The 15,630-nt window shown below is 43.4% G+C and overlaps 1 protein-coding gene across 6 annotated transcripts in view; it reads left to right on the top strand.

Moving 5' to 3' along the window:
- Window positions 1–15,630, top strand: part of PPP2R2C (protein phosphatase 2 regulatory subunit Bgamma) — a 44,073-nt gene that overhangs the window by 21,499 nt on the left and 6,944 nt on the right. For all 6 annotated transcript variants that reach the window (XM_053402811.1, XM_053402812.1, XM_053402810.1 and 3 more), the window contains 5 exons: window positions 4,592–4,689; window positions 5,956–6,121; window positions 8,446–8,558; window positions 11,513–11,690; window positions 13,818–13,982. In XM_053402811.1, the coding sequence (XP_053258786.1) occupies window positions 4,592–4,689; window positions 5,956–6,121; window positions 8,446–8,558; window positions 11,513–11,690; window positions 13,818–13,982 (720 nt within the window). The remainder of the gene's footprint in view (window positions 1–4,591; window positions 4,690–5,955; window positions 6,122–8,445; window positions 8,559–11,512; window positions 11,691–13,817; window positions 13,983–15,630) is intronic.

Below are 15,630 nucleotides of genomic sequence, written 5' to 3'. Positions count from 1 at the left end.
GAAGTGATTCTATAATGTCTTGTCAGGCTATAAAACCTGAAAAGTTATGATTGGGCAGACATACATAGAAGGTTGGATTTTGTCTTGGAGACTTGTGATCCTCAGTGAGACATGGTGGGTAGTTAGCTCAGTTCCTTTTTGTCCTCTTCCTTTGGACAAATTAAAGTCTTGTTCAGTTCTAGTGACTCGTCTCAAAAAGGGTGTTGCAGAGTTGGACAAGTTTCGAAACAGAGCAACCCAATTGATCAAAGGGATGGAGCAGCTTCCATATGAGGGATGGTTACAGCATTTTGGGCTTTTTAGTTTAGACAAAAGAGTAAGAGACAAAATGATAGAAGTGTATAAAATCATGCATGGTGGGGAGGATGTGGAGAGAGAACGGTTTTTCACTCTCACGGTGCTAGAACCGAGGCACGTCCAGTGAAGCTGAATGTTGGAAGATTCAAGACAGAAAAAAGAAAGTACCTTTTAACACAGCACATAGTTAAATTATAGAATTAGCTCCCACAAGAGGCAGTGAAGGCCACCAACTCAGGTGTCTTTAAAAGCAACAAATTAATGGAAAACAAGACTACCGAGGGCTGTTAGCCACAAGGGCTGTGTTGGAGGCAGCAGTGCTTCTGAATACCAGCTGCTGGAAACAGGAGAGAGTGCGCTGAGGTTCTGTTCATGAGCTTCTCATAGGCACCTGCCTGGCCACTGTGAGAAGATGCTGTTGGACTGGATGGGTCACTAGCCTGATCCAGCAGGATCTTCTCATGTTCTTAAGCTACAGTCCAACCATACAGAAGTCAGAATTCCCAATTTTTCTATCAAGAGAAGGAAGATGTATTATTTCAGTGAAGAGACAGATTTCAACAAAGCAAAAGCCCCAAACCTGGATTTTGGCATCCAAGGATTCTCTATTTTTAGACCTATTTTCCCCTTAACTAGCCAAATGCCAATAATTTGCAAGCTTGGCCACCTCACTGAGGGAGCAGTGGGTCCTGGGGCATCTAGGTGCTGCATTGCGGACCCTGGTTCTATGATATTCAAGCTAGATATTAAAGAAGAAATTGAATGAATGAATTTGTTATTTCGGTCACAGACCAGTTCCAGCTCACATACAAAATCAGGGGAGTCATGAAACACAACAGGGATACATTTAAATTAGCAGAAATTAAAGAAGAAATAACATAAGTGCTTCTGTGGAATCCATGGACATAACCACGGTTTACCTGGCATACTTTTCAGGCTATAAAGAAAAACCACAGGACACAAAACCAATAACTAAGCCATTATCCTTCAATTCTTATACTGACTTTTTTGTATAATCTCATTGGCATCAGTCACTGTGCTGGCTTTGGTGCAATAAAGCTGTGATTCAGGCATGTAGTAGCTGGGCCACTGATTGGTTGCTATGGCAGTGTGCCTGTTCAGACCAACCAGCCTCCTGATTCATTTTCACTTGAGAAACACAAAATACTAGTGTGCGGCATATCACTTTTTGTTACTGGAATAAAAACATCAGCCCATTACTTTGGGAATCAGAATGATGTTAACTGAAAAAGAATTGATGTGGCTATAGTACAAGTAAAACGAGACACCTGTCTTGCAGAATGTAGTAGTTTATTTTTCAAAATAAAGTACAAGAATACTTTGTGGTTTTTTAACAAGCAAGTGATGTATAAATTTTATGAAACAAACAAACAAATCACAGCTCTAACTTCACATATTGGCTAAAAACACTGAAAGGCAGGAGTCGTCAGTCTGAGGTATCTCCCAGAAATTGCTTAGAAGCTGGCCTGTGCATTATGCTTCATAACTTTCTTTCTAGAAGGGCTCGAGATACGTTTTTTAAGAAAGCTCAGAATCTGGGGCACCTGCTGGCATAGGCCTGGAAAGAATTGCTGCAATAGCGCTTTCATAAATTCAGCCCCAGTAGTTACCACTCCAAGTACTGTGAGCCAGGGTCCTGTGGCCATCAGGTGGCTGAAAGCACTTGAAGCAGAGCTGGAGAGATGGAGAGAATTATGACTTGAACACCTTTTATATTGATCAGAACCTGGACCAGGAGGGTGAAATCTCCTATATTTCACATAAGTTTCAGTACTTATGGTATATAGGCTAGTCCATTTAAGAAGTAGACTGTGGATGACTACCATCAGTGTAACTGGGATACATTCTGGTACATTGATTTGAAACTTTAACAGTCTTTATAATTTCATATCCAGTGTGACACTATCGTTCTTCTCTTCCTGTTCTTTAGCATCTTTTCAAAAGGTTACAGTGATGGTATGATGCTGTCATTAATCTTATTGCCATCCAAGTTGCCAGGGTCTCATGTGACTGTTACTGAGAGTCAACAGTCGTTTCCACAGGCCCACACAAAGGTGGTCGAGCACTGAATCTGTCATCCATGGACGTCCATCTTGGCTGCTCTCCTGCTTCCTGAAGTTTGCTGTAGCTGGTAGTTTGGCAGGCCCAGCACAGTCCAGATTAGCAAAAGTGACTGTTTGTAGCATCGGGAACATATATTTTGAGAATGTTTATTATTTATTTTACTGATACCATTGGCCTGTAAAGTGCTGAACAATAGTAATAAAATACTTCACTAATCCATAAAAGCAGCCCCTTTATTGTCCAGTAATCCAGAAAATAAATAGCCTAGGATGACATTTATGCCATTGCTATACAAGCAGAGAAAGATCTTGCCTTAACGCTTCTTTCCAAGCTGGAACTCATACTATGCTAAAATTCAAGGATCATCTATTCAAATTAATGGTAGTGGTGCTCTTGGAAATAGTGCTCAATTGGAAGGATGCGCGCAATCTTTCTACCCACAGGTGTTGCTCCTGAATATGGCCACTAGCATTTGATGAAAAACTGACTAAGCAATGTAAGAAGGCATGGAGTGAAATCCAAAGATGTAGGTTTCAGGACACTTGGTTTCAGTTTATTAGTTATGTCAACTTTAGTGATCATTTGATCCACTGTCCTCGCTCTCAGTGTCCTCTTTGAAGAAGATACCCTTCTTCAATATGATCTCTTTAACGGTTTACAGTATAAGTATTTTGCTGTGCTTGAGAATGATTATGTTTATTTCTTTGTGCAGGACACATGTACTTTGAAGTTTTGTTGTTCAGAGTTGGAAAAATTAATAAACAGTATTTTAATAAATGCAAAGTAGCTTTGTTTGATGTTTTTGCCATTATTCCACTGCTCATTTTATGTGTACATATTTCTTTAATATTGAAATCATGATCGTATGAATTTAGATGTGCTAATTAGCTTTCGGTGATGTCGTGTCAGCATCTGGGTCCAAGCTGTTTTATAACCATCATCTCTTAATGCGCTTCATCAGAAGTTCACCTCCGCTTGATCCAATTACTCTCAAGGATCATTGGGGGTTGTGCCAATGGGTGTCAGAAGCGATAAAGAATAATGAAAGTGGCTGTGCAATTAAGTGAATGTGGAATACTATTCAGATAATTAAATTCAGAATAATTTGCAGTGTTCTTGTGTTGTATAGCATATAAAGTATTCTCCATCAGTTACAAATAGATTAAAAATTATTCCCCTATAGCTAGAGTATTCATAGCAAGTGAGTGAAAATATTTGACCTTTTTAGTGCTCTGAATAGTCAGGGAGCTTGAGATGGAGGAGTATTTTGGTGGTTTAGTTCCTGTTACCATTTAGTGGCCTGTAATTAATGAACTGGTTTCTAGATGGGTGACATCTGGCTTCTCAGCAGTACAAGTCAAAAGGATGTCAGTGTTTTAGAAAACAACAAGCTAAACATGAATCTGCTGTGTGTTCTGGTGGCTTAAAAGGTTCAAGCAATTCTAGGCTCCATTAACAGAATTACAGATCATAGTAAGTACCACTCTATTCTGCTTTGGTCAGACCTCACCTAGAATATTGTGCCTCCTGGGTACCGTAGTTTAAGAAGGATATGATGCAAACTGGAATGTGACAGATATGGCAAGGTCCTATAAAGAGAGGCTGAAAGAACTGAATATACTGTATTTAGAATGAAGGAGGTCACTTTGGTGCCTGCTAACGCAGAGGTTTGACCCCCAGAGGCGTACTCCATTGTCTCTCGAGATAGATGCCAACAATTAAGAGGTAATAGGACAGCCATCTTCAAATACTTGGCATACTGCAAATACATAGAGGATGGAGCAAATATGTTATCTGTTGCTCCAGAGAATATCACTTGAACCAATGGATTAAATGACAAAAAGCATTACTTCCTGACAGAACTCCATGAAGAGCTGGATGACACTGTGAGCTGTTCAAAATGGAACAGATGATTGAAAGGTGCTGGGCTTTTCTTCACCAGAGGTTTTTACATAAAGGTCAAATAGCCATCCATCAGGTGTGCGGTTGGGGATTTCCTGCATTGGCAGGGGGTTGGACTAGATGGCATTTGAGGTACCCACCAGGTCTGTGATTCTGTGACTTAAAATGCTAAAGTTCTCTTGTGGTGGAATGAAGGTGGGGCTCAGGAAAAGAAAGAAAAAACCCCAAGTAACTCATTGTGAAATATTTGGTATTTTGGAGGGGCGTTTTTTTCTGTAATTTGATTTTTCTACTTTTTCTTTCACAGCTGACATTATTTCAACTGTTGAGTTCAACCACACAGGAGAGTTGCTGGCAACAGGGGATAAAGGAGGTCGAGTTGTTATATTCCAAAGGGAGTCAGAGGTATGAGTTTTTAAAAAGGTGTTCTGATTGTTGAAGGAATGTCTCTTACTACAGTAGCCAACAGCAAATAACCCCACCCTCTGTTTGACCATACTGTTAGCTTCCATGTCCTGATCCACAAGCCCTGTGCACACACAAAATGCTGATACAGTATTCTCCAAAGCTACACTAGCTCTGGACGCCTGCCCATAAGTGTTTATTGTGGCACTGGTGCTCCTTGCTTTTGCAAGTTCTTTTTTGCAGCATCTTCACGATGTCACTGGCAGCAAAATGCCAGCTCATCTGTGTGCGCGCGCACACGTCTACGAAAATCTGATATCTTTGCCGGACCTGTTTGCAAATTAAGCTGCTGACTGCAAGCACCCTGTGAATATTTTTAAAAAACATCATGATGTACAAGCTGCTATTCCCCTGTTGTTTGCAGGACAATAGATGTGACTGTTCTGGGCTTATTTTAATTGCACACTGGCTATTTTTGTCGTGCTCGAATGCATGCTTGATAATGTAATGGTTACATGTAAAGGTTCTTATTTGTGGTTCAAATCGAAACTTTCCGAAAAGATTGTTTGTGATTGTTGGAAAGAAAAACTAAGTTAAGCCCTAGGTTTAGAAACCGTGAAGCTAAGGCTTGGAAGGGATTGGTGCCTTGTATTTTTAAAATTTGGTTTGTCCTCTCAAAGTGAGATAATATTGGCTTTTCCAGTAGCAGTAATTCTCCCTGGTGCAGCTAGGTGATGCTGCAAGGCAACATTCAGAATGGTGGAAAGAGGAATTTTCTCCTTCTCTTGTAGAAGCTTTTTGCAAATAAATTGATTTGCAATAGACTGAGAACAGACAAGAGAGTGGGTGATATTCATCTAAGTTTTACTCAGAATACACATAACTTAGTCATGCTCATTGAGTTCAGTGGGTTTGCTTTGAGTACAGCATAGCTGAATGCCAACCTGTACTTTTCCACATAACAAATTACCTTGCAGAATGCACCACCACAAGGGGAGGTGGTCACTAGTTTAGATTAAAAAGAAATTATTAGATAACGTCATGGAGGGCAGATCTAGCAGTGGCTATCAGAACTAAATGGAAATCCTGCGTTCTGAAAGCAGATGCCCAGCGAAAGCCATGGCCCGACCTGTTGCTGTAATGGTAAGTATATAGGCTCCCTTCCTTCTTGGTTGCCATTGAACATATGGTTTATTTGGATCAAGTCAACTTGAAAGATCAGATAAGCTCTGAGGTCAACAGTTCATTTTTTGTTTGTCTTCACAGAGTAAAAATGAGCCTTATAGCCAAGGTGAATACAATGTTTACAGCACCTTCCAGAGTCATGAACCAGAGTTTGACTATCTGAAGAGTTTGGAAATAGAGGAAAAAATAAACAAGATAAAGTGGTTGCCGCAACAGAATGCAGCCCACTCTCTTCTGTCCACAAATGGTAAGACAGCAGGAACAATACAGGATTCACAGTTTTTCCTTGTCTCTGGCAGATGGGCTTCAGCTGAAAATTTGATGAATTACATCTAATTTTAAATATACATTTTTAGTGTGAAAAAGAACCTTGGAAGTGGCAGCAAGTTATGATGTGTCTTCACTTTATGGGAGTAAAGATGGGCACAGGGGCGTACGAAGTGGGGGGGCGGGTCGCCCTGGGTGCTACTCTGGGGTGTGTGTGACAAGATGGCTCCTGCATCCACCCCCAGCTGTAGAGCAGCTGAGGGCGAGCAGTCAGTATGGGCACCGCTTGCACGGCGTCCATATGGGTTGCCGCTCTCGCGTGTCGTCAGTATGGGCTGCCTCTGGCACGGCGTCCATACGGGATGCCGCTTGTGTGGCAGCCCATATGGTTCCCGTGCAAGCAGCAGCCTGTACTGTTGGCATGCAAGCGGCAGCCCATATGGCAGGAGTGTGCACATGTGGCAGCCCGTACAGTCGCTGCGCGTGCACAGTCCGTACGGACTTTGTGCATGCGTCACCAGGTGGTTTGCCCCGCCCCGGGTGCCAGAGAGGGTTCCTCCACCACTGGGTGGGCAGCCCTCATGTACCTGTGGAGCCATCTTTTCCCCATACTGTTAGGCCCCCCATAATGTTCGATTTTGATGCACACTTACCAACATAACATAACATAAAAATCATGGGTTATTTAAGCCCAGGATGAGGAACCTATGGCCCTCCAGCTGCTCTTGGACTCCAGGTCCCATCACCTCCAGCCAGTATGGTGAATGGCTAGGGTTGGTGGGGAGTTACCTCCCCTCTTTTCATGGACTCAGTAGGCAGTGTCCCTCCCCAAATTAAAGAGGAGCTCTTTCAAGCACCCACTGAAACACATGTGACTTTGAGCTGGGAACATGGAAGCCGCTCGCCACAATAACAGATGCCATCTGTTAGACCTTTGCACGTACAGTCAAACCTTGGTTTTCAAATGTCTTGGCAGCCGAACGTTTCAGAAGCTGAATGCCAAAAACCTGGAAGTGAATGCTTCCATTTTCAAATGCGCCTTAGAAGTCAAACGGCTTCCAAGGCGCGTTTCTCAATTTTCCCCATTGCTGACAGCCCTTTGATCCTTGGTTTTCAAACGTTTCAGAAATCGAATGGACTTCTGGAATGGGTTACGTTTGAAAACCAAGGTTCTACTGTATAGCACCAAGGTTCTAAAGAGGAGTCAGGCTAAGGGTGAGGCAAGGAAATGGATCAAAAGTGTGTAGATTAACTTGGGATGTGTTTTATCTAAAGTGAGAATCTTAGGACCGGAAGAAGAGCTCAGAAATGTTTGCTGCTGATAAGAGGTGCAGGAACAGTTGCCCTAGCTCATGGGTAGGCAAACTAGGGCTGAGGGGCCGTATGCGGCCCAATCGCCTTCTCAATCCAGCCTATGGACAGTCCGGGAATCAGTGTGTTTTTACATGTGTAGAATGTGTCCTTTTATTTAAAATGCATCTCTGGGTTACTTGTGGGGCCTGCCTGGTGTTTTTACATGAGTGGAATGTGTGTTTTTATTTAAAATGCATCTCTGGGTTATTTGTGGGGCATAGGAATTCATTCACCCCCCCAAAAAAAATAGTCTGCCACCCCCACAAGGTCTGAGGGACAGTGGACCAGCCCCCTGCTGAAAAAGTTTGCTGAGCCCTGCCCTAGCTCAAGATTTTCAAAATTTAGAACCCTGGGGCTCATTGAAAATTACTGAGGCTCGCTATTAAAATAGTGGCACATGGGCAGAACCAGTCATAATATGGCAGTGGAGCCAGTCACAAAATGATTGTGCAGAAACAAATTGTATAATCTCTTCCTGTTTCCTAATAGTGGCTACATTGGTTATACCAAACAATTTGGGAAGTGATAAAAAAAATTAAGAAAAGAATGAATAAATAGAAAGTTTGGCAAACAGCACAACTGACTACATTAACAGTGTGTGTAATATTAAAAGATGGAAGACATGGGGAACCATCTGGAGCAGATCTGGGGAAAGCACAGGGGAAGAATGAATCATGCCCCCTCTCCAATTCCATTGAGAGGTGCCTTCTGCTGTATGGGGAGCAGCAGTCCATGTGTCTAAACCAATACATACAATCTGCATGTTGTTCCTTTTGTAGAACAAACACTTCTTATACAGTGGTTTAGGGAAGCTTTTAATATCTGATTAATTATTGTATTTTAATATTTTGGGGTATAAATTATTATTATTATTATTATTATTATTATTATAAAATGAGGAAAAATGTGACAGTTACTTCTCATAACAGTGCTGATGTCTTTTTTAAAAAGATAAAACTATTAAACTGTGGAAGATCACTGAACGAGATAAGAAACCTGAGGGGTACAATTTAAAGGATGAAGAGGGGAAGCTTAAAGATCTTTCGACGGTGACATCACTTCAGGTGGGTAGATGGAGAGTTGTTTTCTTCACTGAAAGAACAACTCGTGATGTTCTAATATTTTATGTGCTGCGTAGCTTCAAACAATGGAAAACACTTGAAATGCAACACAACAACCTGTGAATAGGCATTTGAATGTACAACAGCAGCCAGGGAAGCTGGGAGCTAAGGGTGTCAAATTTCTCATGGTTCCCAGTAGCCCCTGGATGTTACCATTTCCTGTGTCTAAAGCCTACCTGAGGTACCTGTGCAGACACAGAGATGAACCAGGCAATTTGGTCTGTTCTATTAGTAAAACTGACATCTTAGACGCCATCTTAGGCTCCAATGCCTGGAAGATGAAGGGTTATAAAAAAATCAACAGGAGATAGTCTATTTTAAGGCCACACAAAACCAATGTTTGGAGAGTAAATAAAGACACTTACCCATCAGCCATATGCTATGATAAGAAGGGTAGGAATGGGGGAAAAGATAAAATCCAGACAGATTAGGGAAGCAAGGTTGGAACATTCAAAGGAAGCTGGCATTTTACATGAAAGAGTGGGAAAGTGTGTGGCAGACCCTAAGTAATGAAGCTGAATTTTGGAGACTTATGGCTGTAGGAGAGAGTGAAGGGAGGACCATAAAGGAGGCCTCGATTTCCCCACATGAATGGTTTCTGCATTGTAGTAGGGGTTTTGGAGAACCCTCAAATGTCTATTCCCCTATTCTTGACCTTCCTATGGAACAGGGTTACATTAACTCAACAGGCATTTTAATTCCAGGCTAGTCATCTAGTTTTGTTGTTCCAGTCTTTTAAAAAAGGTAACAACAGACCAATAACCTGTGGGATGTACCTTCTAAACTGTTCTCCAGATACCTTCTGATCAAGCCAGTAATATTAAAAATTGTTTCCAGCCTTTATAGACCTGACCACAGCTTTCAACTCAGAAAACAGGTCCTGCCTTTGGGAGATGCTTGTTAGTACCAATTTTGACGGAAAATAGCTTTGGTTAATTCAAAAACTCCAGCAGAATAATGTTACCCATATATTAGTGGGTTTAAATGGGCATCTTATGGAAGACAAGAATATTTGTCAGGGAGTCTAGCAAGGATGCATTTCTCATTAATTACCCCCCCTTAAAACAAGCACGGTTCCAAACTTTATATACATGAGTTACCATACTTTTTCGTCTATATATTTTGGGGGACTCAATTTTAAGAAATTGAGGGGAGATGGCCCAAAGTTGTTGAGCTTCTCCCCCCATGCCACTCTCCGTGTATTGGACGACTCCAGTTTATTTACACGGTGTTTGAGTCTTAAAACCTCGTCCAATACACAGAAAAATACGGTCTGTAGTTCTGCTGTCGTTCAATTAGATAGGATTGTGACGCATGTTAACTAAGCTCTTTTGCAATGAAGGACATCTTAGCACTGATTACCCGAAAACTAATATAGTTGTTTTTGGGAAAGGACACAGAAAGCATAAGTGCACCGTGGATGTCTCTGCTGTTGAGCAGTGTAGCTCTTTTATATAAGCAGTCAAAATGACGGTATGCAGAACTAGACAATGGACGTTAACAGCTTTTATTTCTGAAGGCGGCCGATTGGTGGAGTCTGTTCTAAAACATATTTGTAGGAAAAGCAGTTGCTCGAAGGTGTTTTGGTCCAAGATCTGGAGTGAAGACAGTGTCACTTCATTGGAAATACTTCAGAATGGGTTCTTGAGAAAACTACTTCCTTTAATCCTGAATACACCAGCAGCTTTGAGAGCAGAGACAGCTGTGCCCTCTACTGAGTCAGGAGTTATAGCAGGTTGATCCAGTATTGGTGGAGACTAAATGAAATGGGCAGCTCAAGACTCCCAAAGAAGAGTTGGTATGAACAAGTGAGATGGGGGGGGGGATGGGCAAAGATCTGCCAGGGCAAAATGAACATGTATTCAGCGAATTAGAAAATTCAGTTTATCCCGGGATAAGGAAGCGATTAATGACCTTAATAAAAACCACTCCTCTCAATGGTATGTTGCCATTAAAAAAGGACCATCAAATTCAGAGATATTTCTCTAACATTACCTACCAACAACTGATAAGTTTTTACAGAATTAAGATTTCAACAGATGCGTTCCACAGATTTGACTAGCAGGTGTCGTCATATTCCTGTAAGAAACAGACATAGTACAGTATTTATTGCATTACTCAAGAAATTGTTATCTTGTGTTGCAATGTAGTGGGTAGCCAATATACAACATAGTAATTTACTCATTATCTGAGGAATATGTGATTATCTATATGCGGGTGGCACTGTGGGTTAAACCACAGAGCCTAGGACTTGCAGATCAGAAGGTCGGCAGTTTGAATCCCTGCGACGGGGTGAGTTCCCGTTGCTCGGTCCCTGCTCCTGCCAACCTAGCAGTTCGAAAGCACCTCAAAGTGCAAGTAGATAAATAGGTACCGCTCCGGCGGGAAGATAAACGGCGTTTCCGTGTGCTGCTCTGGTTCGCCAGAAGCGGCTTAGTCATGCTGGCCACATGACCTGGAAGCTGTTCGCCGGCTCCCTCGGCCTTTAAAGCGAGATGAGCACCGCAACCCCAGAGTTGGTCACGACTGGACCTAATGGTCAGGGGTCCCTTTACTTTTACCTTTATATCCCGTCAAGTTGTTTACAGTTGCAGTGAAAAAAAAATCCAAGTGAGAATCCTTGAACCAAATGTAAAGGTTTGTCAAGGTGACTTGTTCATTTGAGCAAGCTAAATGCAATTGGCATTATGATTCAAATGCGTGTTCATACTTGGATTTTTTAAAAAATAACTTTATGTATTGTGTTATATTATATTGTATGTTGTATGTATGTTTTGAGAAGTTCTCAAATAATGACAAATGTTTTAAAATATACCAAGTTCAACTCACAATTCTATGAACAGCTCCAAGTTTGAAATGCTGTTTAAAACACATTTATTCATTACTTTTTTATGTAGGTGCCTGTACTGAAACCCACGGACTTGATGGTAGAAGTCAGCCCCAGAAGAATTTTTGCTAACGGCCACACCTATCATGTCAATTCAATTTCTGTCAACAGTGACTGTGAGACATACATGTCAGCAGATGATCTTAGGATTAATCTCTGGCATTTAGGAATTACAGATCGAAGCTTCAGTATCCTTTCTCATGGCTACGCGCACTAGTCAGCTACTACAGTTTTTTATTTCAATGCATTTCAGACATCTCAGTCTCTGGCTGGTTTGTAACTAATGTACTAAGCAAACAAACCAATAATGGCGACGCTTGGAGACTTCTGCATTACCAGCCCACTCAAGCACACCCCCTCGCCCCCATGACTGAAGGGGGCAGGGCCCTGCTATGCGCATACACTGTGCGCACATGCTGCAGGGCATGCTGACGTCACTCACACATGAGTGCATCACATGGTGTGTGCGCACAGCTGCCGTGAAATTTTGAGGGGGCCTGGCCCCATCCTTGAAATTTGGGGGGGTCTTTAACTCCCCGCCCCCAGTTGGCACCCCTGACCCCACTTGAATATCCAATCTCTGCTGGAAAATGCAAGGAGATATCAAGTCTTTTTCACTACTAACCCTCTTGTCAGAGCCAGCTCAAGAGGTTTTGCCACTTGAGGCAAAATCACCAGTGCTTACCCCTGCCCCCCTCTTGATTTTTGCCCCCTGCCACCACCAGGCACCCGCTGCTTGCCACAAATGGGTGCCTGCTGCCTCCTCTGCTGCCCAACCAAGGCCATGACCCCCGGCTGCCTCCAGCACGCCAGGGCTTCCCCCCGGCCGCCTCCAGGACAGCACAGCAGGACTTGGCCATTGTGGCAGAGCACAGCCACCACAGTGGAGGAGCAGGAGGTGGTAAAGGCCCTGCCATGGTAAGTGGCAGGTTCCCAAAGTCATGAGACAGTGGCAGTGCCACCCTCGGAGCCTGCCACCAAGGCCACAGTCTCAGTACACCTCATGGCACTGCTTATGGTGACACCCCCCCATCTCACACAACCCCATTCCATTTCCCCCAGAATTTAGCGAGCAGTGGATAATATCTCAAGAGGCAGCTGACCCTGTATAAAAAAATGGGCAGTCATGCCAAAATGACGTTTTGGTCCACCTTCTTGATTAAAAATGACATCCAGTGTCCAAATGGTGACAAAGTCTGCCACGTTACCTTGGGAACCCTTGTTCCAAGTTTGATGATGATATAGAGAGAAGGCCAAACCTATGCTGTGGTAGAAAACAGGTCAAGTCCCACCAAACTCACATTTTGGTCTGCCATCTTGATTCAAAATGGTGCCTGGTGTCCAAGCATCAGCAAAGATAATTGCCTCCACTCTGGGAACCCCTGAGTCAAATTTGGTGGCAATATCTCAAGAGGCATCCAAAGGCACAGAGAATAACCAAGCAGACAAACTATTTTCTAAAGTATCTGGTAGATAGTGTCTGACGGTTATGGCCAAAGTGACAAATCAGCAATTCTCTCTATAAGTCTAGAAGAGTTAATGTAGCTTTCTCCTGGCAGGTGCTATAAACTGGATTAAGGTTAGAAAGATATAACTAAATTGGTCAATGAATTAAATCCCTACAAAAATACAAAATAGGTTGCTGATGTGGCCTTATTAAGGACCAATAGTGTTTGAAAAACTAAATTTCTCAAGGATGTTGAAGCTCATAAAGCAGTAGCAAAAGGTTATGACAAAGTGCAATGATAGTTCTTCTCATTGTCACCCACAGATAATGGCAGATATATATTAGCAAATAATGGGATGAGTGCTGGCGCCTACGGCAGTGGTAGGAGGTTCCTGCTGATTGTGAGCTGAGTCTGAATCAGCCCAGGAGTTCTTTCAAAGAGGCTGAGTGTGGACTTCAAAATCCCCAAGCAGAACCTGGATCACTACTTCACAGACAAAATCATATTTATCTGAACATAGGAGGGGTGCATTTCAGCCTGGTTGCCAAGGCAATACTTGATGCATAAAAGGCCCAGTTTCTCCTCCTCTTTTTAATGGGTTTTAATGGAGATTTTTTTCAAACTCTCAGATTTCACTGTCAGTCCCATAACTGCATCAATTGCATCCTCAACAGCTTAGCAGAACAAGTGGTTTTGACTAATAAAATGTACATAGCAGATATGATTAGCTAATAAAAGGTATTTTTAGCTTCCTAGCTATAATTCAGTAGTGTTTTCAATGAGAAATCAGTAATATAGCATACATGAAAAGATGGTAGAGTATAAGTTTGTCTCTGAACATGTTCCTTACTAAATATTTCCACTCAGACATTGTAGATATAAAGCCAGCCAACATGGAGGATTTGACAGAAGTAATTACGGCATCTGAATTCCATCCTCACCACTGCAATCTCTTTGTTTACAGCAGTAGCAAAGGGTCTTTGAGACTTTGTGACATGAGGGCATCAGCGCTCTGTGACAAGCATTTTAAACGTAAGTTACCGAGTGAGATTTCCATTAAAAAAACGTTGACGTCTGCATATGGCAGACTTGAATGTGGAGGTTATTGTTTATGCGCTCAGTAGAAGTAGAGATGGCTCACTAATAAGCGCCATGACCATTCCGCCCCCCCCTTGCCACAGCCACCTGCCCAACAGCCAACATCACTGGGGCAAGAGGACAGGTTTACCGTATTTTTCACCCCATAAGACGCACCAGACCATAAGACGCACCTAGTTTTTGGAGGAAGAAAACAATAAAAATATTCTGAATCCCAGAAGCCAGAACAGCAAGAGGGATCGCTGCGCAGTGATCCTGCTTGCTGTTCTGGCTTCTGGGATAGCTGCTAAGCCTGCATTCACTCTATAAGACGCACACATTTCCCCTTACTTTTTAGGAGGGAAAAAGTGTGCCTTATAGAGCGAAAAATACGGTAAACCCTGCATTGGCTATAGGTGAGATTTTTCTCAACATGATGAGTGGGAGTTGAATCATGCTTAGTTCAAGCAACCCAGGAAACTAGAGGCTCACCTTGGAGTGTGTGGGCTGCCTGAAAGCCCTTGTGTCATGTCAGATCTGACCCCCCTCCCTCCGATGGGGCACAGGGGTGAAATGGACGAGGAACACAAGCTGAGCTTGAATCCTGGCATGATGGAGGCACGGTGGGTGAGTAGCTCCCATCTCCGAGAAATTGGCCCATTACCTACCCTGGATGGAATTGCACTCCCACTGAAGGAGCAGCTTTGCATTTGGGAGTGCTTCTGGGTCCATGTCATGGTCCGGTTTACGGGCAGTCGAAGTCCTGGTGGAAGACGTTGGAACTGGGGGCAAGACGGCAGGGTGGGAGCAGGAACGAGAGTCGGGAAGCCAGGAGTCGGGAAGCCAAGGGTCAGAGAGCCGGGAGTCAAGAAGCCAAAGTTCCGAGGATCAGGAAGCAAGGCGTCAAGAAGCCAAACGTGGCAAGGCAGGAAGCGTGTTACTGTGGCAAAGAGCCAAAGGGAAACGCTGACCTTATATCCCTTCCCAGCTCTTGCCACCAGGTGCTGTGAGTTACCAATCGGCCTCACCTGTGCAGCCACGCCTTGCCTCTTGAGAACAAACTTAGGAAAGCCCCAGTCTTGCAAAGGAGTCACAGGGCCTGACTCCTGCACACACTCCTGACAGTCCAGCTCCACCCCTGGAGGCTCAGGGAGCTTCAGTGGCTGGAAGCGCCTTTGACCAGCAGCCTTGCCACAGTAGTCCATGCGCTGGTTACTTCAAGACTGGGATTCCTGCAATGCATTCTACGTGGGGCTTCCCTTGCTGACAGGAGGAGGCTGCAGTGCAGAATGCTGCAGCACGATTGCTGACAGGAGTGAGGCCTCTCCAGCATATAACATCCATGCTCAGAGATCTGCCCATTTGCTACTGGGACAAGTTCAAGGTTTTACTATTAGCATATAAAGCCCTTAACAACTTGGGTCAGTTTACCGTATTTTTCGCCCTATAGGACGCACTTTTCCCCCTCCAAAAATGAAGGGGAAATGTGTGTGCGTCCTATGGGGCGAATGCAGGCTTTCGCTGAAGCCTGGAGAGCGAGAGGGGTCGGTGCGCACCGACCTCTCTCGCTCTCCAGGCTTCGCGCAGCTCTCCGCAAGTGGTG

This window comes from Podarcis raffonei, chromosome 9, assembly GCF_027172205.1.
Source record: "Podarcis raffonei isolate rPodRaf1 chromosome 9, rPodRaf1.pri, whole genome shotgun sequence".
In the NCBI taxonomy this organism is placed as follows: domain Eukaryota; kingdom Metazoa; phylum Chordata; class Lepidosauria; order Squamata; family Lacertidae; genus Podarcis; species Podarcis raffonei.
The sequence above is the reverse complement of the archived record's forward strand: the minus strand, read 5'-3'. Positions and strand labels throughout refer to the sequence as shown.